General features: G+C 38.5%; 1 protein-coding gene across 1 annotated transcript in view; it reads left to right on the top strand.

Annotated features, from left to right (window-relative positions):
• The window catches only part of LRRC2 (leucine rich repeat containing 2), an 83589-nt gene that overhangs the window by 32106 nt on the left and 24254 nt on the right, over positions 1-27229 (top strand). The window contains exons 4-5 of the mRNA XM_088157009.1: positions 9536-9692; positions 23236-23372. Coding sequence (XP_088013135.1) covers positions 9536-9692; positions 23236-23372 — 294 coding nt within the window. The remainder of the gene's footprint in view (positions 1-9535; positions 9693-23235; positions 23373-27229) is intronic.

Here is a 27229-nt window from a genome sequence, read left to right as displayed (position 1 = left end):
GCTTGAAAAGATCCTTAAGTTCATTGAGACAAACCATTCACCTAGCAGTGAAGGATGTAGCCAATGCCTTTGGTGATGCTTCAGCAGAAGAGCCATGAGGCCATCTAGCACTTAGAGAACACGGTCTCCCCTTATCTCTGAGGATACCCTGCACAGCCAGAGTACTTGTGGATAGGTAACGATATAGCTTGGGAAAATATTTTGAAAATAATCTGGATCACGCTTTTTTTTGGAAAATAACATCAGACATTCTTCTGAGAACCTTAGTAGAGGTGAAAATCAGAGCAGATCACATATTTTGAATTCCTAATAGGAATTCCTTCCTTTGAGACCTCGTGCCACTTTTTTCCCACCTCTCAAATATCATTGATATGATAATGCATTTTCATTAGGTGGAGACCCACTGTTCCTTGTACTTGTAAAGTAATTATTTTAACACATCTGAGAAAAGATAAAGCTCTTTGGCAGCAACAAAATAGTGAGGGAAAAAAGGGTAATAATTTTGTAATAATTAGCCCTTTACACTCTTTGGTATATTTCTCCTTTTAGTGTTCATGTCTATGGGCCGCCTTAAAGGCATGTATTTCTGTGAAGAAGATGAATAGAGTGAGTGATTTATGGATTTAAAGCCAAGGAATTGTGACACAGTGTTAAAGTAGACAAGGGAGCAGTGCAGTTTGTGCTTTTAACAAAGCTAGAGTGACAGTGGGATCAGTGACAAGAGACTGGAAATAAGAAGAATCAAGTACAAATCTTGCTTCTTTCTTAGAAGCAAGAAAAACAGTCTTAAGCATGATGCAGCTAGCACTGGGCATGCTTTGCAAGGGATAAGTACAGAAATGAAAACTATTTTGATGCCAGGAAAACAAAAGGAGAAAATGTTAGATTGCAACAATGGCACACTACAGTGCTCTGTGTAACTCACATGAAAGTAAAAGGCTTACACAAAAAATATTAGCTTAGACAAGTAGGCACAAAGTAGTAGCTAAGGAGACTAGAACTTAATTTTATAGTATATGAATTCTGAAAAATATGTATTCTGTTTATGCATATTCACGTTTGCTTGTAAATCACCAGCACTGGAAGTAGTATTGGTCTTTGTGCTTGAAGAACAAGTACTCAGCAAGTCCCTCTGAATCTGAAAGACATTTTGTAACTTGGGTTCTAGTTTAGCCATGCCTATCCTTGTAGTTTGCTTCAGCCTGTGGGCAGTGGTTGATAACTACATTTATGAGTTAGTCTTACCTTTGTCTGTCAAAGCTGCATCTGGCTGGGGCTGCTTGACAACACCTTAAGGTTCAGAGGTCCTTGTCTCCCTTTTGCATAGCAGATGAATATTTTAAGCTGCACATTAGGGAAAAGTTCTTCCCAGAAAGAGTGATTGGACATTGGAATGTGTTGCCCAGAGAGCTGGTGGAATCTCAGTCCCTGGAGGTGTTTAAGAAAAGAGTGAATGTGGCACTTGGTGCCATGGCTTGACAAGGTGGTATTAGGTCCTAGGTTGGACTACATGATCTCAGAGGTCTTTTCCAAGCTAGTTAATTCTGTGATTCTATGGTTCTGTGACTCAAGTGTCTACCTCCCATGGGTGTGCATTTCTGCCAGCTGGGGACAGTAATGAATTAGTATTTGTGGTTAGGAAAGAAAAGAGCATACAATAAAAATGGGCTGGTCTCATAATCATAGAATTGCAATTTGATATTGTGAATTAAATCAGACAGATTTTCTCTTCTTTTTCTATTTTAATAAAAAAGGGGCAGAATCCAGTTGTATTACCCCAGAAGTGAGTCTCCTAAATCTTCCTATGTTTGCAAAACACTTGAGACTTTGACAGCATGAGAATGATGTGTTGTGCCACAAGTAATTTCAGGTTCCCAAGGTATGTTTCAGAAAAAGAAAATTATTTATTTGAGAGTTTTACAGGAAAACACATTGTGAAATATATATAAATATATATATTTATATATATATGGGTTATGGACCTTTCAATTGTGTATTTGAATTGGATGCCTAGGGAAAAAAAAAGCAGAATTGATGCAACACTTGAGAACCTCTGTACACATAAACATATATCTATCTACTCAATTAAATTAGTTCTTCAGAGAAACAGCACCATTAGAACTAGAAATTGAGGCAAAATAATGCCATGAATATTCATATGAATTTTAAAATTAAATCACTTTAACTCTGTTTTTCCCCTCTGAGTGTTTACTTTCTACTGTTAATTAATGAATGTTTATTCTCTAGTGAATCAGTGAATTTTTAAATGTTTTCCACAAAATATTCAGGATAAACAATTTTTTTAATGCTGTGATATCAATATTGGCAGAGGAAAGCTGATGATGCTCCTCAAATACAGCGCAGAACTGTTCTTGGTTATGCTGCTTTACCTGAGTAGAGAATTTGGATGCCTACCTACTTTCAAAAACTTTAATATTAAATGTGGTAGTAAGTGAGTGGTGGTAAAATTCTTTGCTCATAAAGCATTATTTTCTTGCATTTAATTTCCTCACAGAACAAGGCATCAAGTTACTATATCTGTATTTATTCTCACAGTTTTATTGTCTAACATAATATATATTTTCACTGAGAAGAGAAAATTTCCATTTGTTATTCCCAACAGTTTCTCGCAGTGATGTATTTATTTCCTACAAGGAGTCAAGAAACATTTCTGCATTGAATGGACAGGGAAAATCTCTCTTGTGCTTCGGTAAATTTCAGAGATTTCCCCAGAGATGTCCCCCCACCAAAAAAACAAGAACAACAACAAGTTCCTGACTCAGTCAAGACCATTTTTATTATTAAAGGTGGTCCCACGACTACATTTCAGAGAATCACAGAATCAGCAAGCTTTGAAAAGACATTTATATTGAGTCCAGCCCTTAACTAACATTAACATCTATGTTAATGTTAATCCATCCTAGCACTGCCAGGTCCACCACTGAACTGTGACCCTAAATGCCTGGAGAATGTTTAGCCTGCTAGCACTGCTGGGATGCAAACCCTCCTTGCTTCTGGGCTCCAGCTGGTTGGGAGCTGGAGTGCAAGAGGCTTGGGAGAGGCCAAGGGCAGGGTCCCTGCTTAGCCCATAGGGGAGGAGCACGGGGAGTCTCCTGCCCTGGCTTTTGGCATGGGCCATGCCTGCAGTCCTCTTTCTCTCAAGAAGCAACAGGCACAAGTGAGCATGGCTGGTAAATCATCCTGTTTTATTGACATGTCCACAACAAAACCCACCCCCCCGCTGCTTCCTTGGGACTGCCATGTCCCACCATAGATTTGTAAATGCTCATGGTTGAAAGGAATCACAAAAATCAGAGGATCCAAGAAAACTCACAAAGTTTCATCAGCAAATTACTGTTACAATTTGATATTAAATTCCTCTGCCCAAATGAAGGTGCAGGTGGGACCAAATGCTGGTACAAGAGCACCAATTTTACTTTGTGTACCAACTTTATTAAGAGTATGGTTAAAAAACCAGTGAGATGGGGAGGCCAGAGAGAGATAAAAAGATAGAGGAGATAGTACAAGCAGGAAATAGCTACTAGAGAGAGCTTGTTTAAAGTATATGATGCAAATGTCATTAAGCCTTTCCTAACACCACCTTGTTACTTAAATTTTGATGAGTCGTCATAGTCTTTGATCATAGACTTCATCCATGGTAGTGATGTGGATATATCAAACAGAGAGAAAGTAAGGATGAAGCAGAGGAGATAATGCAATAAATAATGTATGAAACAATTGCCCTGTCAATAATTTCGAAAATAAATTCAGTTAATAACCTCATTCCAAATTGCAGTAACCAAGAGCCCCACCCTGAGTTCTAATGATCAGAGTGTAAACATCAACCATGAGCTGGGGCTCCAACCATTAAACTACTCATTTGGCTTAATTGATTGAAACAATTCTGCAGTTATTTCTTTCATCTTAGCTCATGCTTCCTTAAAGGAAATAGAGGCATAATGAATGGTAATACAACATTCCGAGTCGGTTAAATTTAACATTCCACATGCATCTTGTTCTTTTAAGTAATCAATTTTGTAAAGCCTTTTTTGATACTTGTTGGACTTGCAATTTTAATTCTCCAGAGGCATATTTTGCCCAATTGTTTGATGTATGCATTTGCCGTGTGATGTTTTCTATTGCCCGTTGATGTGGTCTGATAACCATGTAAGGTGCATCTTAAATCTCAAAGGTAATCCAAATGGTACAAGACAGCTCTCTTCATCTTGCAAATCCAGGTTTCATTATAGTCCATCAAATATCTTTAGGGAGACACAGGGAGCAAATAAGTCTTTAACAGGTAGTAAGTGTGAGGGATTCCACAAATACTGGCTGTCCAGTGTATCTTGGTTTCCAGGAACTGGGCCAAATGTTAAGCCACAGGGTGAAAAATTCCCAGGTTAGGCCTGCGGGATATGTGCTTGGGGGTGGTAATGTCCCTCAGTGCTTTGTCAAAAGGTACCATATTGGGATAGAAGTGCTGAGACGACCAGCTATAGGTAGAGCTTCTCAGGGGGTCTTGCTCCTTTTAAAGTCGTGGCACACTTACTTGCTACAGTGAGGTTCATGTCTCAGCAGGGATACAAACTGCATCTCCCATCCCAAGATTTTTTCCCTGAAGCAGGGCACTGAATTTTATCCTCTGGGGTCTTTAACCCTACACCTTGAAGGTGCTCAATAATACAGTTTTGAGTATTTCCCACTTTACCTGTGTCTGGACCCCCAATGAATGCACCATTAATATATGGGTAGGTCCTTATCCCTTCATCTACTGGAATTGTAGATAATTTTGGGGATAGGGTAAAATGTGCTATCATGGAGGAGTCCTAGTATTCCTGCAGCATTTGATGAAAGTGTAGTGCATCTTCTTCTATGTGAAAGCAAAACAATTCCAATGGGTCTCCTGAAATGGAACCATAAAATACGTATCTTTCATGCTGCTGGTACCTAAACTTGGATGAGCTTCCTCAGTTATGGCAATTAATTCAGCAATGTTAGCAATGTTAACTGCTACTGTTACAGCTGCAGTATTAACATTTAATTTTCCATAATTCAATGGTCAATGATTTTCTGTTTGTCTTTTTTGCTGGCCAAACAGAATAGTTTACAAGGAGAGTGAGTGGAGCTAATTATCTCCTTTTTCTGCAAGTCTAATGGGAAATTCCTCCTGGACTTGACTGGAGGTACTTTTTGAAGAGAGGTTTTCCTGCCCTGAAGGCAGGTTTCTCATGTGCTGTGCAAATTTGTCATCATGCACAGTCCATTCTTTCAGACTTTTCTGGAAATGGGTTGGAAGCCTTTGGGGGTTTCGGGTGGCCTTGATATTCCCCTACAGTCCAAGGCCACATCTTGGCCTTGTGCCTGCACTTAGGTGGTACTGCGTTGTGCTTCTCTCTGGAAGCACATCTTCATATCCATCATTTCAGCCACCCCGGGGGGGGGGGGGGGGCCTCATAAAACAGGGTCAAAGTTGAGCCCATTTCTCTACTGCTTAGAGATGGGCCACTGAGGTGGGATTCTCCATTGTTAAAGCTGCAGTACTCTGACCATACCTGTGGGTTGTGTGAGGGGCAAGGGAGGCTTCTCTTTTCTAGCACTCCAGCTTTGGTTTCTATTGTGTTCCACTTGAGACAGCTCTTGGGGGTTTCAGAGTCTCAAGCATTCTGTCTCCTCTATAAAGACCTTCTTGGGTCTCCTGTACTGCAGGACTGCCCCTGCTGCTGCCCTTGCCCATTGCCCACTGAGGGTGTGGGCTTCCAGAGGGCTTGGTAAGGAGCTGAGGGGTGGGCAGCAGGGGCTGTGTGCAGCAGCTCCCTGGCTCTCTGCCTCTGCTGCTGTCACCTGATCGATGAAGTCAGAAGTTGCTGCCTTGGCCATCTCTTGAGCTTCAGTGGTGAGAGGCACACAGCTCTGCTCTGCCTGCAGTGCTGCCTACAGCTCTTGTGGCACACCGATGGGCAGGAGGAGAAAGATGAAAAGGAGGAGGAAGAAGAGTTGGTGGTCCCAACCCCCTAATCCTTCACTCTGTGCCTCTTTGGCTACCTCTGCCACTGGCAGAAGCATCCAGGGGAGATGCTGTCTCCAGAGGGAAGGGCTCTGCTGGGATTGGGCACTTCAGGTCTTAGTGCTCCTCAGGTAACCACAGGCTCAGGGTGTGATCCTGTGTGACAGTGGTGTCTGGGCACCGTGAGACCCCTGCATCACAGAGGAATGTGCTGCTGCAATGGGGCCGTAGCCCAGCACCCTTATAAAAGCAGGGTGGAATGTGCAGAGCTGGCTGGAATGGCATGGATCCAGCTGGAAGCAGCCATGCCTGGCATAAGGCAGACCCTGCTTTCTCCACACAGAGGCTCCATCTGACCTAAACCATCCCTTCCCACACAGCCCAGTGCTTGTGGCCCTGCTGAGCTCAGCCCTGCCTGCCTTCAGCTGCTTGGGGTGCCACCAGCCGGGGCAGCCAGCGGCTGGGCAGTGATGTCTGGGTGTCAGAATCAACTTCTTGTGGATAGAATTGTCTTGTTAAGGTTTAGGGCTTGCCACCCTGTAAATTAATCAGAGAACACTTGTGTGTGGGTCAGCCTTTTACACACGGGGTGAAAGAAAACACACAGTTGTTTTGGGATAATGGGGGAACACGGGGACAGTGCCAGTATTGTGCTGGGGACCTGCAGCAGAGACTGCCTGGAACTAGCTTCAAATATTTTTAAAAGAGTGGGCGATTTGGATCCAAAATTTTATTTTGGCCCATGACAGATAAAAGTATAGATCTGGAAAGGAAACCGAATTTAAACTTCTTAGAGCTTTGATCACAGTTTTAGTTCAGGCTCAGGTCTAGCAGGTGAATTCTCTCCATTTGAAATATTATAATCAGCAGTGGTTGTATGTTTGTTATTTATTTCCTTTTAAAACTTTTTTTCCTTCCAAAAATCAAACAAGTTGGAGGTATTGTTTTGCTGTTAAAGGAGAAAGACTGGCTATCCTCCAAGTGTCAGTCTTCATGCAGCAATTTATCAGCAGGCTGCCAGCTTTAGCATGGCAGCAGGCGATTACAAAAGAACACAAGGGAATCAGAAAGTAAAGCAAACGTAAAGCTTGTGGAAAATGCAGTTCCCGTCCCTATCTAATTTGTAATGAAGCAAAATATCACATCAATTTATATTTCAGCAACACAAATATAAATTAATTTTAAAATGGAAAATATTGAAAAAGAACATAGCAAAGAATTTTCATGCTTGCATTTTCAAATTACAAATATGATCATATGATATAAAGAAATATTCAAAGGAAAGAAAAGCAAGATGGTAGTTGGTAGAAGTATGGAATCTACTTCCATTCTTTTGAAGTCATGTCTAAATGTATTTCTGTTGTTGCACAGGAATATCTTGGTGCTCTAAATAAGGATTTTAAAAGAATCTTTATGCATTCATAATAAACACATATTTTTCGTATTTTGGCTTAATTTTTCTAAAATGATGAATGAGTTTGATCCTGATCTGGTAGAGAGCCTTGTGTGCTGCACTGTTTTCAATGTATGATGGAGAATTTTGTGGAGAACCCCGTTCAGTGTGGGAGAACAGCATGGCTGCTGGCTTCAGAGGAGAAAGGGCTGCATTTGCCCCCAAGGAGCTGGAGACTGTGTGTTGTGACAATAAAGTGCAAAAAACCAATAGGTCAATAGAAAGGTAAAAACTGACCTGCACTTGGAGAAATAGAGTGGAAAAGAGTGTCTGTTAATAAAGATGTCTTTTCCCCTCCAATATGATTATTCATCTCTCTCTCTCTGAATCATGGTTCCTCCCTACAGAGATATCTATGACACTCTAGCTAAATACTATCCCCCTGTGTGCTGAATTTTCCATTCTTTACAGGTAGGAAAGACAATACTAATTTCATTTGCTGTTCTCCTCTATTATTTTATTTTGTTGCAGAAAAATGTGCAGCACTGAAGATGAGAAATAGTAACTAATTCCACAAAGTTGGAGAGATTTCTCACTACAAGCCCTGAGGCATTTGAGGCATTTTAATTTTTAATTTTCATAAATGGACAAATATAGAAGATGAATCACAATGCAATACACACACACACACACACCTAATCAGAAAGTGAAGTAAGAAATGAAATTATCTCTATCAAATATGGAAGGGAAGGTAGCAAGGCAGAACAACAAAACATAGGTTTTATGTCTGCATGCATAAATTTGAAAATAACTGAAATGAGAGGCAGTATCAATCAAAAAATGGCTGCTGATTGACAGTCCAGTATATCTATAATTACTGTTAGATGTTTTAATTTAACTCAGATTTAAGTAGCACTATTGCTAATACAGAAGCTCAGCATTAATTAAAAAAATTCAAATGCATCATTTTTACCTTGGGAAATCTATGAAATCTAGAAGAAAAAAAGAAGAGGGCAATGTTCTTTTTGTACAAACCAGTAATTCCTACCCTGTCATATTCTTCACACAAAGGAAAAAAATCTGAAATTTGTAAAAGAATCAAAGGCTGGAACTATTACACCTCTTCTTACAGAGCAAAGTTAGTGGTAGAACCTCTTCCAGATTATTTATTCCATGTGTTATCAGTGCACAGTGTCATAAAACCTAGGACAGACTGGTAAATTATGCTATGCTTAAGAAAGTGGAGTTTAAATGATCTGACCTTCAACTTTTGGAATTGATTTTTGTCTGTTTCAAGTTCAAAGAATTTGGTGACATAATTCAAAGACATGTACATCTGAGTACCAATTAATTAAAGCAATTTTGTAAGAATCAAAGACTTTATAAATTTAAGTTTCATTCATGTATTGAAGACTTTTCATAAATAGAATAATCTGAAAATTACTCAGAAATTACAGGAAATTTCAAAATTTCTGGAATTTTGAAAACACGGCATTCTGCATTACTAAATCAATCAAAAATTACTTGCAAATATGGACTGATTTAAAAATAAATTTAAAAATTTTAGAGTAATTTTTTTCTGTTTAAGGATTTCCTTAGAAATCCTCTAAATTTTTTTAACATTATTGCAAGATCTTAGGAAGTTAAACCAGGTGATTTGTGTGTGTAGTATCTGAAATGGTTTCTGTTCCCTCTTGGAAAACAGGTTTTAAAACACTGGCAGGTATTTGGAACAAAATCACACCTTCTTTCTTTCTTTTTTAGCAAACCCTGTTTAGTTATTCTCTATGCACTCTTCTGTGCTGCATTTTGCTGCATCTTGATGTGTGAATTAAAGCACTGAAATGTGTTTTAAAGAAATCCTCCATCTGGAAAAAGGAAATAATGTGTTAGACACCAAACAGATTGAGCTCTTCAGATAGGTTTCTGTTTTAGAGCAAATAATTGCATTAAGAGTTAAAAAAATGAATATGTGATGAAGACAGCTGCAATGCTCTTCAAAAGCAGACAGCTTCTGTAAGGCTTTGGCAAACGACTATTCTACATCAAGATAATTAAGGCAAAGTGCATTTTTCTCCCTATTAGGAAACAAGGTAACAAAATTCTAACCTCATGCTTTCTATTTACCCATTTTACAGGAACTCCCTGATTCCCTGAAAGAACAGATTTATCTGAAAGAATGGCATGTGTACAATACATTGATACAAACCATTCCAGCCTACATTGCACTATTTAAAGATCTGAGAGTATTGGAATTGTCAAAAAATCAAATCAACCATCTTCCAGCAGAGATCGGTGAGTTGATCCAAGATATTCAGATATTTATACTCATACCATTTAACTCTATTGCAGGGAAATGAATATCTATGGATATTATTGTTAATTTATTGATAATTGTCTTGTTTACACTGAACAGTCCCCACGACATTTTTATATCTCTCTGGCTTTAATTATACTTGCTAAATTATATGGAGAATCATTAATATAGTATGGGAAAAAGCACATTTTTAAAATCTAATTTTAAGGCAGTTATTGCTTGTATTCAAATAGATGGAGAGTTGTTTCTGGGAACAGGTGGTGTTTTATATTCCTTACAGATTAAGAAAAATAGAAGTATTATGGAATTTTAAGCCTTGAACAAGATGAATTGAAACATAAGATTGTGGGGAAAAGGAACCAAAAGTAGAAACCTGCAAAATATATACATTTATTTTTTTAAAGACTTGAGTAATTATCTTAATTTATTAAAGAGATATATCACAGAATAATTGATTAATAGAAAAATTTGGATTGCAAGGGACCTTAAAAGTCATCTAGTTCCAACCCCACTGCTGTGGGCAGGGACACCTTTCATTAGACCAGGTTGGTCAGAGCCCCTTGTAACCCAGCCTTGAATGTTTCCAGGGATGGTGCTTCCACCTCTTTTCTGGGCAACCTGTGCCAGTGCCTCAACACCCTTATGGTGAATAATTTCCTCATAATATCTAATCTAAATCTACTCAACCTTGCGTTATAAGTTCTAGAGTAACAAATACTTAATGCTTAAATACTTTGGCCCTTGCCATTTTAAGCTACATAACAATGACTTTAATGCTTTCCTGTCCTATGCTTTTTGATCTTACAGAAGAAAAGCTTGTTTGACAGGTTGTATTGGTATTGAGAAGGATTTACTGCTCTTACAAGGAAAAATATAGCTGTAAGAGGTGGAATCTTTGAAAGCTGAAGAAAATGGGCCCATTGTGTTTCCAGTGCTGAGCTCATACACTCAGGTGTACTAATACCTTAGCCTTTGATTTTAAATACAGTAGTCCTAAGCTTTCCCCATGAGAGCCATTCCTTTTCTACACTAAGAGATAACAGCTGAAAGAATAAAACCTCTACCTCCCTTGATAGCATAAGTTTAACTAAGAAAAACAGAGGGAAGGAGAACATCCTGAAACACAGAAATCTAAGCTAGAACTTTCTACTGTTTTGGTATTTTATTAGTCAAGTAACACTCATACTTTTGATTTATTTACTAGCACTATATTTTAGAAAGAAAATTTTACATAGACATCAAGATCTATTTTATAGTTTCAGCTTGGCATCTAAACACACTAACAGATCATAAACAGGGCACAAGAAGGAGACATTGGACATAAAATTAACACTAAGGGTTTTATCAGGACTTTAACTGCAGAACTCAGGTCAGTGAGTTTAATGGACAAACACCTTATAAGATGTAGTTTGGAAGAAAGGGGAAATAGTTTGGAAGAAAGGGAGAAGGCTTGCTTCCTGAGAGAGACTACCCTAAACCATTAAACAGAGGGGTTTAGGGGGTTGTTGCTTAACAAGTGAGGCAGGTAAAAGCAGAAAACATTTTTCTTTATCCTCATAATATTATGCACTGTTAATGAAAATTATCCCTAAGAAAAAAAATATCGCTAATTAAAATCTGTTTCTACAATAAAGGCACAAACACAGATCTCAGAATCACAGAATTGTTAAGATAACGGAAATGGCCTCTAAGATCACTGAGGCCAACCCGAAACCTATCCCCACTGTGTTCATCTCTAAACCATGTCCCTGAGTGACGCATGCACACAATTTTTTTAGCATTTTTGAAGATGATAATTTTACCTGTTATTTGCGCTGCCTGTACCAATGCCTGGACAACCTTTTAGTAAAGAATTTTTTCTCCATTATCCAGTCTAGACGTCCCCTTTGTCAACCTGAGGCAAATTCCTCTCATTCTTTCACGTCTCCCACTTTTCACATGGGAGAAGACACTGACTTTCACCTTCCTACACCCTTCTTTTCAGGCAGTTGTAGAGAGTGATAAGGTCACCTTCTTTTTCTGCAGGATCAACAACATCAACTCCCTCAGCTAATCCTCATAAAATTTGTGCTCCAGACACTTTCTCTGCTCTGTTACCCTTCTCTGGACACTCTGCAGCACTTCAGTGTCTTGGGCTATCGTGGATTAGAAGGGGTATTGCCCAATTTAATGTTCCCACTGAAGCACTCCATACCATGTGTCACTCAATCATTTCCATCTCTCTCTCCTCTCCTCTTTCACCAGTGTGGAGAGGAAAATTTGAGACATAGAAGGTAAAGATTATGGGTTGAGAGAAGAACAATTTACTGGAAATAGCTAAAACACCAGTTACAGAGCAAAGCAGTAATACCCAGCCACACTTACTTGAGCAGAAGGGACCCCTTCTCCCACCTCTGAAAAACGCTGTGAGGCAGTATAGAATAACCATAGAATATAGAATAACTGGGTATTAGCAATGCCCCCTTCTGGCTGCTGCAAAATTTAACCCTGTCCTGGACAAAACCAGAACTGAACACAGGATTTGAGGTCTGGTCTCACCAATGCTGAGTACAGCAGGACAATAACTTCCCTGGTCCTGCTGGCCACATCATTTTTGATACAGGCCAGGGATGTCTTTGGCCTTCTTGGCCACCTGGGCACAATGCTGGGCCATGTTTGACTGGCTTTCACCCAGCACCCCCAGGTCCTTTTCTGCCTGGCAGCTTCCTGCTCCTTTTCCCCAAGCCTGTAGTGCTGTATGGGGCTATTGTGACCCAAGGACAGGACCTGGCTCTTTGTGTTATTGAACCTCACACAATCGCCCTTGGCCCATTGATCCAGCTGGTCCAGATGACTCTGAACATCTTTCCTACCCTCTAGTAATCAATCCCACCCAATTCAGTGTTTTTTGCAAAGTGACCTAGTGGACACTTGATCTCCACATCCAGATCAACAATAAAGAGTCTAAAGAGGACTGGCCCCAACACTGAGCCTGGGGGAGCACCACTGGTGACCAGGGGACAAGCAGATTGTTCTAGTGGAGGGTAATGTAGAGCCTGTATCAAACCTTTTTTGGGAAAAAAGGAAGAAAGTCTCATTGTTTCAGTAGCAATCACTGTTCTTTCAACTGCATTAAAATGATGGGATTTCTTCTCATCAGTGGCTTTTTTATTCACTTTCCCTCCAATATGTATATCCCACTAGCTTATACCCATGATTTCTTTCTTTCAATGTCTTTGTTGCTGGCTTTTTTAATGTAAATGTTTGCCTGCAAGGGCCAGAGAATGTTAGAAAGTACTTTCTTGTAGGGCTTCCCTCAGATGTGGTGTTATAACATTCACCATCCTCCTCTTACCGAAAATTTTTGTTCAGAAATTTTATTTTTCAAGATTCATTAAATCTAGTCACTCCTCTGTGGAAACATAGATTTGAACATTAGACACTGAATAACAAAATTAACAAATAAGCTAAGCCATAGATACTACTTATACATTATATATATATAATATATATGTAATTTATATATAATTCTACATCGTAGTAGTAACTCTAGCCTATCCAGAAAATGATGCAAAATCACTGATGTAGTCTAAAAAGAAATAATACAAAAGGCCACTCCAAGACTGTGTACCTGAACTGTTCAACATTTTTTTGCCAAAATTTCCTGATGTTTTTCAGTCTAACTGAATATTGTGTGTTGATAGGCCATCTATCAGTAAAGCAGTGGAACTGCCCTTTTTGTTATGGCATAAATTAGTGGAGCTTTGTCTTAATTTGTGTGATGCTCTCTTATTTACATGTAAGGGAACATGCTTGCAAATAGCTGTGCTTTTATTTCACTTACAGTATGTGCAAACAGAGACTGATATTAATGTATATTGGAAATGTTAATGATTTTCATAAGACAATAAGGTCTTGGATATTTTGAAGTTTTTGGATACTGCTTCTAAGTGAAACCTTTCATATTTTAAGTATACTTGTAGATAAGTCAACTTATCTACTAAATTTTCATAAGGAAAATTATCAATGTGGATTTGATTTGGGAGCTCTATCTAAGTAAAGAGCGAGGACTGCATGTTAAATCAGAAAGCAAGGTGTCTGGAAAGGTTAAGTGCTAAGATATTCATCATTTTGTCTTCTGCTTACAAAGCAGCAATAACTAGGTAAATATCACAGCTAAAATATACTTGAGAGCAATGACAGATAGTTGATGCTGGCAGTGACATGCATCTTGTTGAGTCTTTAATCTTCAGATAGAATTGAAGTCAAGTTTAGATCAACAAATCATCTGGCAGAGGATAACCTGGTGAGCCATATTATGACAACTTTTGATTCTCACAAGAGGTAAAGGTATAAGAGAACATGAGGTGATAAGAATATTTCCAATGAAAAAAATTATTGCTGCAGTAGAAGGTTCTAGACTTCTGGAATATTGAAGTTCATGCTCCTGTTTTACCATATTTAGAAGATAATTCTCCACTCCGAATCAGAGAGAAGAAAGAGTTGAATCAATTATTAGATATTTCAAATCACACTTTTATAGCCACATAGGTAGATGAACAAGAAAATATTTGTAGCAGAAGACAGCTAAGAATAATTTTTGTTTGATAGTTTATGTCTATATTAATTATTAATGTAATATAATAATTATTAATAAATTGTAATATAATAATATATTAAATATAATATATTCTTTGTGCATATTAAAATATTAATATTTTCATGGTAATAGTAAAAAAAAACCTGCCGAATGGAATAGTCTGTCTTAAATGGTTTGTCTAGGAATAACAGAGAAAGAGTCACGAATGGGTTGCAGCCAGGGGATTTTCTTTGTCTTCTGAGTGAGATTACAGTTCTGGCTTTGACTATGAGGCTGCAGTGCAGTTGCTGTACATAAAGTAGTGCTACTGCATTAGTAATTGCTATAACTGAAACTATCTAACAATATATTCTCATGTTCACATAGGAAATAGTGAGCTGAAGCTTCATATGTTCCCAAAGCCTTTATGCTGGCATGGAACTGTAAGGTTATACTGGGATTTTTTTGTCCCACAAATGATCCATTATACTTCTCAAAGAGCTGCTAATAAAATGTTTGTACTGTGTCCTCTCCTATTTTTGAATTTCTAAATATTTAGGATTAAAAATAACTGCTTTTGAGAAATCCTTTATTGAGAAATCACAGAGAATTTTTGTCTCTTTTCTACTTCACAGTATAAAATTTCCTTTGTGTATATCATTAATCCAATTTTCAAGAACTTGGAGGGGAAAACTATTAGTAATAGAATTTTAAGTGACTTCTTGATACCTAAAATAACTTTTTCTATTAATAAGATTCCCAATGTGTTTTGTGAGTTTCTAAAAAGAAAATACGTATTCTCATCTTACATGCCTATTCTGAGGAACTACCATCTCATCTATTACCTTTGTCAGTTATTCAATGTTATTTGTCAGTGTTATTCAGTGTTATTAACAACTCAGTCTTGTATGAAACAGAGGAAATTTTTTTATATCTCCCCCTTTGAAGAGGCAGTATTAAACACTTGTGTTGAAAGTTGACTGTTTTTATGAGGACATTTTTGACTCAGTTTCCAAGGGCACCCCCTCTTTTCATACTTCCTGAGTGGATGGCACTGAGGGCAGGGACTGGGGGAGTTAAGTCACTTGCACTGTAAACAAAGATCAGGTTCATGACCACCTGAGGAGCCTGAGTATAGGTGTGTCTATGGGAACTGATGAGATGCATCCCAGAGGCTTGAGGGTACTGCCTGATGTAGCCACTAAGCCACTCTGTGAAATTTGAAAAGTCTTGGCAGTCAGGTAAAGTCCCAGGTGACTGAAAGATCGGAGACATTTTGCCCATTTTAGAAGAAGGTAGAAAGGAGGACCTTGGGATCAGCTGACCTGTCAGCATCATCTCTGTTCCTGGGAAAACAATGGAAGAGATCGTTCTGAAAGCTATGCTAAGGCCCACAGAGATCAGTGGCGTGGTTTGAAAAAGCAACGTGGCTTCACTAAGGAAAAGTCTCTCCAACTTGTTGGCCTTCTACAGTGGAGTGACTTTATCCATGGACAAGAGAAGGCCTCTTATCTGTCTGGATTTTGTTAAGGCCTTTGACATGGTCTGCCACCACATCCTTCTCTCTAAAGTGCAGAGGCATGCATGTGATGTGCACTGTTTGGTGGATGAGGAATTGGCTAGATGGTCTCATCCAGGGTGCACTGGTCAAGAACTCAGTGTCTGGATGGCCATTTGTGAGAAGTGGTGGGCTTCAGGAGACTGTATGGGAAACAGTGCTATTCAGTGTCTTCATCAATGATTTAGGCAGTGGGTTTGAGCGCACACTCAGCAAATTTGCAGACAATACCTAGCTGAGTGGTGTGGTTTACCTGTTTGAAAGATAGTTTAACTTGTCTGTCATGCAGAGGCACCTGGACAAGCCCAGGAGGTGGGCTCATGTGAATCTCATGAGGTTTAACAAGACCAAATTTCAAGGTGTTGTGCTTGGGTTGAGGCACACTCTGGTATCAGCACATGCTGAGGGATGAACAGATGGAGAGTAACCCTGACACGAAGGACTTGGGGGTGCTGGGGAATGAAAAGCTGGACATGACCCAGCCACGGGCACTCCCAGCCCAGAAAGCCAAACGTGTCCTGGGCTGCATCCAAAGCCGTGTGGGCAGCAGGGGAGGGAGGGAATTCTGCCCCTCTGCTCTGCTCTGGTGAGACCCCAGCTGCAGTGCTGCATCCAGCTCTGGGCTGCCCAGAACAGGAGGGACATGGAACTGTTGGGAGTGAGTTCAGAGGAGGGACTAACCAAGATGGTTAGAGGGATGGACCACCTTTCCTATGATGACAGGCTGAGAGAAATGGGCTTCTTCAGCCTGTAGGAAAGAAGGTCTGAGGAGACCTTACTGTGGCCTTTCAGTACCTGAAGGAGGCCTATAAAAAAGCTGGGTAGGAACTGTTTACAAGGTCATGTAGTAACAGGACAAAGGGTAATGGCCATAAGCTTAAAGATACTTAAAGATGTTTAGATAGTAGATATTCTTTCCTCTGAGGGTGATCAGGCAATTAAACAGGTTGCCTAGATAAGCTGTGGTGACCTTTCCCTGGAAGTGTTCAAGACCAGATGGGATGGGGCTTTGAGAGCCCTGTTTCAGTGAAATGTGTCCTTGCCCATGGCAGTGGGTCTGGAACTAGACCCCTTCCAACCCAAGCCATTCCATAATTCAATGATTCTGCTCTTGCAGATTAATGTAAAAAGCCGTCTAGCATTTTGCTCCAGTTTGTTACATTTGCATTGAATGGGATCCTTAGATAGTAAAGGCACTTTGTAACTTCATCTCTATTTTTATTCTGACATCTTTTTAGGACCACTAATGTAGGATTGTGTAAAAGGTGAATTTGTACTACCATTATTAGAATGCTGCATGGCTTACAAGAAATTAGAGAATTTAATTACCAATTAAGGTTTTTAAAATGAATTAAAAATTTAAACTGTGAATAAATGCAACAACTATGACACTGGATCTCCCATCTAAGAAAAAAAAAATCTTAATTGGGAAACTTTCAGGGTGGCCATGGATTTAATTTTGGCTTTTACTGCCTTTCCATGGAAAACACAAAGATGTTTAATTCCAGAATTTACATATTTTATAGAATGAAAACTCAGTGACATTAAGCATTGTTAAAAGCGGTATTGTACAGCAATGATTTTACTATTACTACTAATTCAGAAGTTGTGTTTGAGTATTATTTGAATGTATATGTAATGTGTGGGAGTCAAATCTGCTCTACATTTGTGCAGTCACGGAAGGGATGTCACCTCCTCACTCCCCTCCTAAAGCTGCCTCAGTGGCTGTATTACATGCTCATTAAGCCTGATGTTGACTGGGCAGCATACCAAAGACGGTGGAGAACTTCTAAGAAGACATAAATAATGTCTCCTTAGAAGATGCAGATTTCAGGGCTGTGAAAGTCCTACATACTGCCTTATCACCCTTCTTATTCCTCTCCTCCAAATGACAATGTTTATGGTATTTGAAGGCTGTTTTGGGATTCACCCCCCCCCCCCACAATTTTGTGCTCCTTCAGTCAAGACATAGGATTTGAGAATCTTTAGTTTTCATGGATGTTTTTTATAGTCACACATTTGTGCTCTCTCTGACAAAGTTAGCCTATCAGATCTCACTCTGTAATCTGAATTACCATTCCAACAGTTCATATAGCCTAACTCTATCCTTATCTACATTGTTGGTTGTAAAAATTTTAAACATTTAGAGGAAAGACTCATTAGACACGTGGTTCTAAATGGAAAGCCGGTTGAAATAAGAAAATTTTTCTGTGTGTTGTCACTGCAAAACAGGTGGAAATATGGTAAGGCTGATGAGCAGATAGGCTTGTAAAAATACAGAGATTAAATTCACAGTTGCAGAACTCAAGGTCATGTATTCAGTTTTTGTGCAGCATGTCAGAGATCATTAAATGCAAAAACTGAAGAAATGAAATTCTAAATCTAACAGTCACAGGAGGACTATCCAGTAATTTGAGATGAGAACAGATGCAAAATAAGTCTATCAGGACCATTTAAGGAGGGGAATTTTTATTTTGTCAACAGAGACTAGAGAAAATGGCTTATCCAGTCTAGTAAAATAAATTCTGAGATGTCTATTACCTATGAAAACATCAAAAATAAACACCAGGGAAGGAAAAAATCTATTCAAAGATGAACTAGACAAAAGAATGAATGGTTATAAAATTTCTACAAATAAATTTAGGCTAGCAATCTGAAGATCATTCCAAATAAAGGAAATTATGAAACTCAGTAACTTCTTATAACAGGGGCAAATGTAAAATATAAACTACTTTCCAAATGGAATGTGAGAAATAAAAAAAATGTGATTATGTGGAGTAGTCATGCAAAGATTTTATCCAGGAGATCCTGGTTAGTCTTATATATGTCTTATCGCCCTAGAGGGCGTGTTAATGCTTGACTACTGTTCACTTGTCAGGTGGCATAACTTAATCCACTGAAGAGCCCAGAGGTGAAAAATAGCCTCTATAGAATTCCAAGAGATTGCTCCCTGCAGGCAGATCTTGGCAAGCTTAATCCCATTCATCTATGTTGTCCTGAGTTTGTTATGGAAATAAAATTCAGTTGCATGACTCATGCTTTTTCCCAGTAATTTTCATAATCTTACTCACAGCAATTACTGTAAACTGTCTGTAGAATTTGTAATGCCCTTCTGTCATGTTAAAGAGAGATTATATATCACAAGAAAAAATGTGATGTATTTTTTATTTACCTTTTTTTCATACCTGCAAACCACACTGGGGGCATTGACAGACATGTTAGGTACTGTGAAAGTCAGACAGAGAAGCTGTGTTTGAGTCCATCCCACTACCCAGAAAGGCTGCTACATTTTTTGATTTCTTTTTCATAAATGGTTCTGCTCCATATATCTAATACATCAGAGAAGACCATCTGAACAGAGTTAGGCAAGACAGTGACTAGTAGGCTGGAAACGCCAGATGCCTTGACTGATAGTCCATCAGTAGTTCTCCAATTACTAATGGAACTGCGAGCTTCAGTTCCATTCCAATTTCATTGGCCAAAAAATTAGCAACTACATCTGTAGTGGGTTAACACTTATATATAGCTTGCTCAGTCCCTTGCAGTCCAGTCTCCCACAGCAGGATGGGGAGAGAAAGAGAAAGGCAAAAGTTAGAAAACTCATGCATCAGGATAAAGACAGTTTAAAAAGAAGATGTAAACAAACCAGTGATGCAAAAGCACTCACCACAAATTGATTCACATTCAGTTCCTAAGCATAGGGATGTCGGAAAACTCACTCCCATTCTGCCCCTGTCTCCAGCTTTCATTGCTGAATATGAGATTATATGCTATAGCATATTCTTCTGGTCAGTTTGGATCCAATGTCTCAGCCCTGTCCCCTCTCATCCTCTTGCCCACTCCTGACTGACTCACTGGGGCAGCAGAGTGAGAAACAAAATTTTTTGCTGTGTTAGCACTGTTCAGTTATTACCGTTGTTTGGTCATAAATCCAAAACATAATACCATATGAGTTGCTATGAGAAACACTAATTCCATTCCAGATAGAACCAGTACAATATTCCAGTGCTGAAAGAACAGGCAAAGTGTTCCAGGGCTATTGAATAAATGGCTCTTTTCCCATTCCAATGGGATTTGCTCTCTTTTAACACGGGATTAATTGATTGAGGAGGTAAATTGTGATTTTCTGATTCTCTAGTTTTAAGGCATTTCTGGTCCAGTGATTATTTTGTTGCAATGAAGTGGTAAATTCATGGTTATGACACTTAGCATGTGATATAATATCTGCATCTACATTATGATACTAAACCTGGTGAGGCTTCCTGATAAGTAGACTAAACTTCTATTATTTTTAGGTGCTTAAAAATATGGAAATAAGGCAGTTGACATGTTGACACAATTAAATTAGTTTTATTACCCCAATAACCCTTGTCAGATAGTAGTGTGACAAAATAGTGACAAAACAATGCCTGTTGTAGTCTCACAGAAATATTTTCTTCTATTTTAACCAAACTAGCAGCTTACAGTAAAGGAAAACAAGGTCACCATCCTAAAATGGCAGCTGAATTTTGAAATATGCCTCAGTTTATGGCAGAGCTAAAACTGGAAGGAAGCTGGGTGGAAAACTCTATGTTTTTCTTTGTTGTAACCTGTAGAGATTAATATAACAGAGTTCTCACAATATGTGCCCTGTCTGTCACAAGACAGGTGAGATGATTTGGGTGGTCTAGTCATAATTTGAAGACAATGTTGTGTCCAAGGGAAACCATGGGGTTTATGTAAAACGCTGTGTGATCTGGTGACTGCTAGTGCTGGCCATCAATCTGCACATCTCTGGCTCTGACAACAGCAATTTCTCAGGGAAAAAATGTAGGGATTTCTACTCTCTATGCTTATTCTCTCACCGTTTCTGTGGAAGCACCAAATAGCCTTTGGTGAGGATTTCCACAGATTGCAAAAGATGAGCAGCTCTAAGCCAACATTTGCTTTGGAAGAAGTTTAAGTAAGTGTTAATGTCAGAAGGATAAGATCACTATTATGACACTGACTTGAGGACGCTTTGTACTCTGCAATGTCAACCAAATCTAATGAAACACCAGATTCTTTAAAGACAAAAAAAAGATATTATAAATAGAAGACCCATTGCTGTGATTTAGGAATGGTACCCCACAATTCAGTGCCCCCCAGCGACTTTTCAAACCATGCACCACTCCATCTTGGCCCCTGGCTTTCCCCTTCTCTTCCCCCTGCAGCACTCTGTCAGACAAGATCACTGGTTTCAACAGATGGTGATAGAATAAATACTTCTGGTTCTATCCTGCATTGCAACTTAAGACAACTCTGGAGAGGAGAATGGGAGGAACAAAACGCAAAGATTACACACTGAGAGAAGAAAAATATACCAGAAACAGCAATAAGTTAATAAAATCTACAGTAACAACCACAATACTAATGACAGAAGTTACAAGAAAAGATGTAATTCACGCAGAAATAAACCCGGATAATAGAAAATTAATAAATCAAATGGCTCCCTCTGCCATGGTTACTTGACTGAACCAGAATCCCTCTTCCTGGAAGAAAGTCTCTTTCTTCCACTCCTAACAATGATGTGAGGTGGTATAGAATATCCTCTGGGTCCTGGCCATGCCCTTTATTAGCTACTGAAAAAACGAACCCTCTCCTGGCCAGACCTGGGACTCTGATTAAAATAAGGTTTTGGTTTTTGAGATCCTGTTGATGATGATACTGTTCTCTCCCAGTTTCCAACTGCTGAATTGCATTTGTGTTTCTTACTTCTGCATTTCTTTCTGAATGCTGTATTCTGCCACTGGGTGGAAGGAAATAGTACAGGAAAATAAATGAGTGGAGCAGAATATTGTAGATGATAGCAAGCTGAGTATATACAGTTGATATCCTTACAGGAAGGGATGCCAACTTAACAAGCTTGAGTGGTGGGTTCATGTGAACTCCATGGAAGCAACAAGGGAAAGTACAAGATCCTGCACATGTGCTGGGGCAGTTTCTAATATCAGTGCAGACTGGGGGTGAATGGATTGAGAACAGAGAAGGATGTGAGAATATTGATGAATGAGAATTGGATAAGAGCTGGCAATGTGTATTTGCAGCCCAGAAAGCCCAGAGCATCTTGAATTGCAGCAAAAGAAGTGTGACCAATATGCTGAAGGAAAGGTGTCACTGTGTGACTCCACCTGGAATACTTTATCCAGTCCTGGGACTCCCAGTATAGGGAAGACATGAGCCTGTTGGAACGGCTTCAGTGAAGGACTCTGAAGATTATCAGAGGTCTGGAGCATTTCTATGAAGGAAAGCTGAGACAATTGGGAATTTAGACTGGAGAAGAAAAGGTTCCATTGGCACCTCACTGTCACCTTTCAATATATAAAGCAGACTTATGAGAAAAGTACGAGGAAACTTTTTAGCAGTGCCTGTTCTGACAGGACAAGAGACAATAGCTTTAAATGGAAAGAGGGTAGGTGTAGGAATTTTTTAATGATGAAGGTGATGTGACATTGGAACAGTATGCCTGGAAAAATTGTGCATGACTCATCATGGAAAGTATTCAGTCAGGTTGGACAGGGCTTTGTACTAATGATTTTTGAAGGTTCCTTCCAAATGAAACTATTTGTGATTCTGCAATCATGTGATCATCCATCATTCATGTAATATATGATGATGCACTACAACTACCAAGCTTTCCATAAAATGTTCTCATTTTGTTATGTATTTAATGGTTCCTTTGCTACCACATCAGCTATTTGTTATATTCAAATTTCTTCCAGTTTGATTATATCACAGTATAACTTGCATTTTTTTCAAGATATTGCATTTCAATTATGTTTCTAACCCTCCTTTTGCTGACAATTTTGTAATGTAATAATTTGAAGATACAAAAAGCTTTGTTACTAAATGTAGCATAGAATATTATAATGGCCTTTAAATTAAGCCAGTAGATATGATAAATCACAATAAAGAAAATAATTAAACACATGCACACATCCATTATATAATCAAAAGTATGCAATGCAGGATATAAAGACAGAATTCGTGATGTAATAAGTTTAGTTGGAGTGATTGTTCCCGACAAAGAGGTTAAGAGTTGCTAAGATGTATTTCAGTTTGCAGGCAAATTTTCTACAGAGGCCAAGCCAAAAGCTAACTTTTCTAGTTTCAGCTGAGGTCAAGAGATATCTCATCATTGGAAGAAACAAGATATTTGAAAGTCTTTGTTATCTCTTTCAAACTCTCTCCAGAAACATTGCTGATTAAGGGGCATTATTGCCCCTCAAAATGTTAGTGATCACTGCCGAAAATATTTATTAATCTTTCTCATCATTGCAATAAGGAGCTTTTTCTTCGCTTAATCGAGTACACCTTTTATTTTTGCTTTTTGTCTTTTTTATTATTTTTTTTAAGTACACTGATTTGAATTATCTTACCCTCACAGGCTGCTTAAAAAACCTCAAAGTGCTCAATGTGAGTTTCAATAATTTGAAGTCAGTTCCTCCAGAACTGGGTGATTGTGAGAATCTAGAAAAACTGGATTTATCTGGAAATATGGAGATAACAGAGCTCCCATTTGACGTAAGATAACAATCTATGCTTTTATCTTTTTATTTGGCTTAAAAGGTATTTTATCAGTGTTCAAATATTTTCTTAACAGATTAAATCACATTCCTTGCAGTTTTTAACAATAATGTTTTAGTAGTAGTATCATTGAAAATGCCTCAGAAGCATTTAAATAGGGCAAGGTACATTGTTTTGGTTTTCAAGTGACTACATTTTACTTGTATATATTTTAATATATGAAGGAGGACAGGGTCCTAAAGGGGATTTGGCTGTGGTAATAAGCAGAAGGCTGCAAATAGCTGTTTCCTGTAAAAATGAAGTGCATCTTGATAGTGAAATTCACATACACACTTTGTTTCCAGTGTCTGTTTTCCTTTAAAAACTGCATGGAAAGTTCTATAAACAGCGCTGCATTTTGCTACAAGCACAAATATCTCTCTGAAAAGGATATTACATGTGAGGAATGGCAAGAATGTATAATAGACTGAGAAAAGAACTCCCAGGCATGCACCGACATTATTTTTTTTCTGTTGGCTGCATAACTGCTCTCTGCCACAGCTGCTCTGAGACTTATTGTCAGGGAGAAATAAAATCATTGGCTGGTACCTAACCACAATTTTAGCTGTCATCTGTATTTCTCAGGTTCTTAATACCCTGATTTCTGGGGGGTGAGTAGAAGGATCGTTAGGGAAAAGTGTCAGGCTCTTCTTAACTGATTCCTACTTTTTCTCTAAACATCTGTTACTGGTGATTCACAGGTAATGTTGGAGTGGATTAAACTTACGTGAGATCTGATTTAGCCCTGCTTATGTTCACTTCTGAGGAAAGTAATAGTAATTAATTTTCTCCCCTGACTTTTCATGGTAAAATAGTTTGTCTGAAAAGAATTGTTAAAAAATTGTGTGAACAAAATGGAAACAAAAGAGTGAATCTTCCCACTGTAAATTGACAAGGAAAAGAAATGCTAGCAACAGAATAAGCAGTGCTGGTCTCATTTCTCCTGCCTCCTCTCCTTTGTATAGCAAAAACCAGGGAATGAAACAGATAGAATTTGACTAGTAAAAAGGAATCACAATGGAACCAGAAAATCATATGTCCTGAAGAGGGAAAGGAATTAAATAAAATTATCTTAGAAGAGTGAGTATATTCAAACCTGTGGATGGTAAATTTACCCCTGGTCATTGCCATTTCAAAATAAACTGAGTATTTTCCCAGTTGCTTACAGAGGTCTTGTAGTGCAAAGATTTACCCATGTTTATTCATTATGGGTTGCCTTTGCATGTAAACCTACCTGTGCATGTACATCTTTCTAGGGCTGAGCCTGAGAGACTGGTGTTTCTTTGGGAGAACTCAAAAATATTGTTTCCTTCCAAAAGTCTCATTTTCAATGAGATTGAAAGCCACAAAACTGAGTTATGGTTATGGCCTAATGGTTCATTTAAAACCTATGGAAAAAAATTGGAGTTGTGCAAATAATTTTATATAGCAGTAAAAACTGTAAGCAACATCATGTTAGTATGGTACAAAAGGTGAAGAAGAAAAATATGGGCATTATCTATTGTGTTTCTCTGGAGGCTGAAACTCAATTTATATTTGTGGTGATCTGGGAGGTAGGCTACACAAGCCCTTGTGATTTAGAATATAAATTCAGTTTCTCAGAATCAACATTTCAAGGGCAGCTTTGGAAGCTGAGCATACAATTAAAGGAACGCTTTTGTTGAATGATGTGAAATGCTGCAAAGTGTTTGGCCTTTGGCATACTCACTATGGCTCCTGTTATTCAGAACTATTGCATCAGTATCCTTGCTAACAGAATAAGTGACTAATATTGACTCTCCGAGAATTAGTTATTGTGATTAGCAGGTAACTATTTCATGAATTAAAATATTGAATTAATCTAAACAGTCTAAAAAGGGAAAACAGAAAGACAGTGCTGGACTAGCTTTGGATAATAGCCAAATACCTACCTGCCTGATGACTTCATCCCCCTCTTCATCAAGACACTGGGGGAAAGCAATTTGAGAAATCTCATGGTTCAAGATAAAAGATAGGGAGGTTGTTTCTCATTTATTTTTGTAGGCAAAGCATACTGTGCTTTGGGAAAATTAATTTAATATTTTTCAATATATATTTCACTAGTTAGAAACAAAGACACTGAAACAAAATCTTTCCTCCCCTCTCTCCCGATGTCAACAGAGTGGCAAGGCAAGTTACAGCCAGTACACAGTGGTTTATAGCTGCTTCTCTTCATCCTCACACTTTTGTTCTCCCCTTGTGTAGGGTCCCCATGGGCTGAGTTTTTTCAGGAATATCTATCTGCAGCATGAGTCTTCCATGAGCTGTAGTGTGGAGATCTACTCCACCATGCAGCACCTCCACCTCCTACTGCTTTGACTTGACATTCCCTCTGTTCTTTCTCACTCTTTGTTTTCCCCTTTCTCTAGTGGATTTTTTTCCTCTTTCTTAAATCAGTTTTTAGAGTGGCCCCACATACTTTGCTCAGGAACTTTGCTGTGTCCTGTGCTTGGTCCATTGGAGCCATCTGGAATTGTTGGTATCCATTTGGGGCAGCCTCTGGTGTCTTCCTGCAGAGTGTCTTCCCCTGAGCTCCCCACACTGCCAGCACCTTGTCATGGACAAGCAATACAAGTATTTATGACCACAAGTTAGATTATGTTATTTATTGTCTAATATAATTGTAGCTAACATCTATTAATCCAGTGAAATGATCATAAGGGTGGGTCACATCTCTCATGTGGAGTCAGTACTAAGAATTGGAGATTATAACCAAGCAAATATGTGCAAGTTCTGTTTTGGTAGGAGAATGGCTTCCCTTTACAACATTAGGAAGAAAGAGAAAACTTGGCAACTAATAGAAAAAATAACATAGATTGTTGATAAAAATGTTTCCTCTGTTAGGAAGTTAAATTTTTATTTGACTTTCAAATCCTTAAAAGTTTCTTCTGGGAAGATTAAAGGAGTATGTGAGAACAGCATCAGTATTCTTCTGTGTAAAACTTAGTCAAAAGTAATAAAGGCCAACTGCAGCCAGTAGAAATTATTAAAGTAGACTTCTGGACTTCTGTATTTCTATTTGGGTGTACTTTGGAACTGTTCCTTGAGGGATGTGCCTTGTGCCACAACAACAGGAGGAAAGAGCATTGCTCATGTCTGTTCATCTCTAGCAGAAAGCTCTTTCTCTGTTTGTAAGGGCCACTTTCAGCACTCTGTAAGACATCTCACTAAATCTTAAAATGGGGTAATCTGATGCTACATGAAAAAAAATTGACGATGTGTGCTCTTATCTTTTACTTTCATAAGGCTTAGGACTTCATACTGTTCTATATTATGTCCAAGGAAGAGCAATCTGCTTCAATGTCTAGTTTTAAATTTTTGAAAATTTATTCTATTGTTGGATGTCTAACATTTTTAGATATTAAAAGTTACAGTTAAGATCAATATTTGATTAGTATCAATTGAAAGTAAAATTTGGCAAAATTTGGTAAAATTTTTTGGAGAAAGTTTATGGATCTGCAGTGGGGTTCAAATCTATATCAGACGCACTTGATTATTAATTGACAAATTGATAATGTCTTCCTCTGGACATGAGTGAAAACATTAATTGAAATAAAATATAAAGATACATATAAGAAAAGTCAACGTACATGATATTACATTTATGTAGTCAGCTTGTACCAGATACTTCTAGTACTCAGTAGCCAAATTTAGCAGAGGAAGGTGCACTATGAGGCTTGGGGCACAATCGTGCCTGATATGACATATGTAAGATTCTTAGGTGGAGAGGACTTTGTTCTTCTAGCTAAGATGCTCAGAGAGGCATGCCCTGTACCTTATCTAGTCCCTCTCTTACC

The sequence above is a fragment of the Sturnus vulgaris genome, chromosome Z, assembly GCF_052056855.1.
Source record: "Sturnus vulgaris isolate bStuVul1 chromosome Z, bStuVul1.hap1, whole genome shotgun sequence".
NCBI classification, from domain to species: domain Eukaryota; kingdom Metazoa; phylum Chordata; class Aves; order Passeriformes; family Sturnidae; genus Sturnus; species Sturnus vulgaris.
This window is presented reverse-complemented; position numbering and strand designations above follow the sequence as displayed.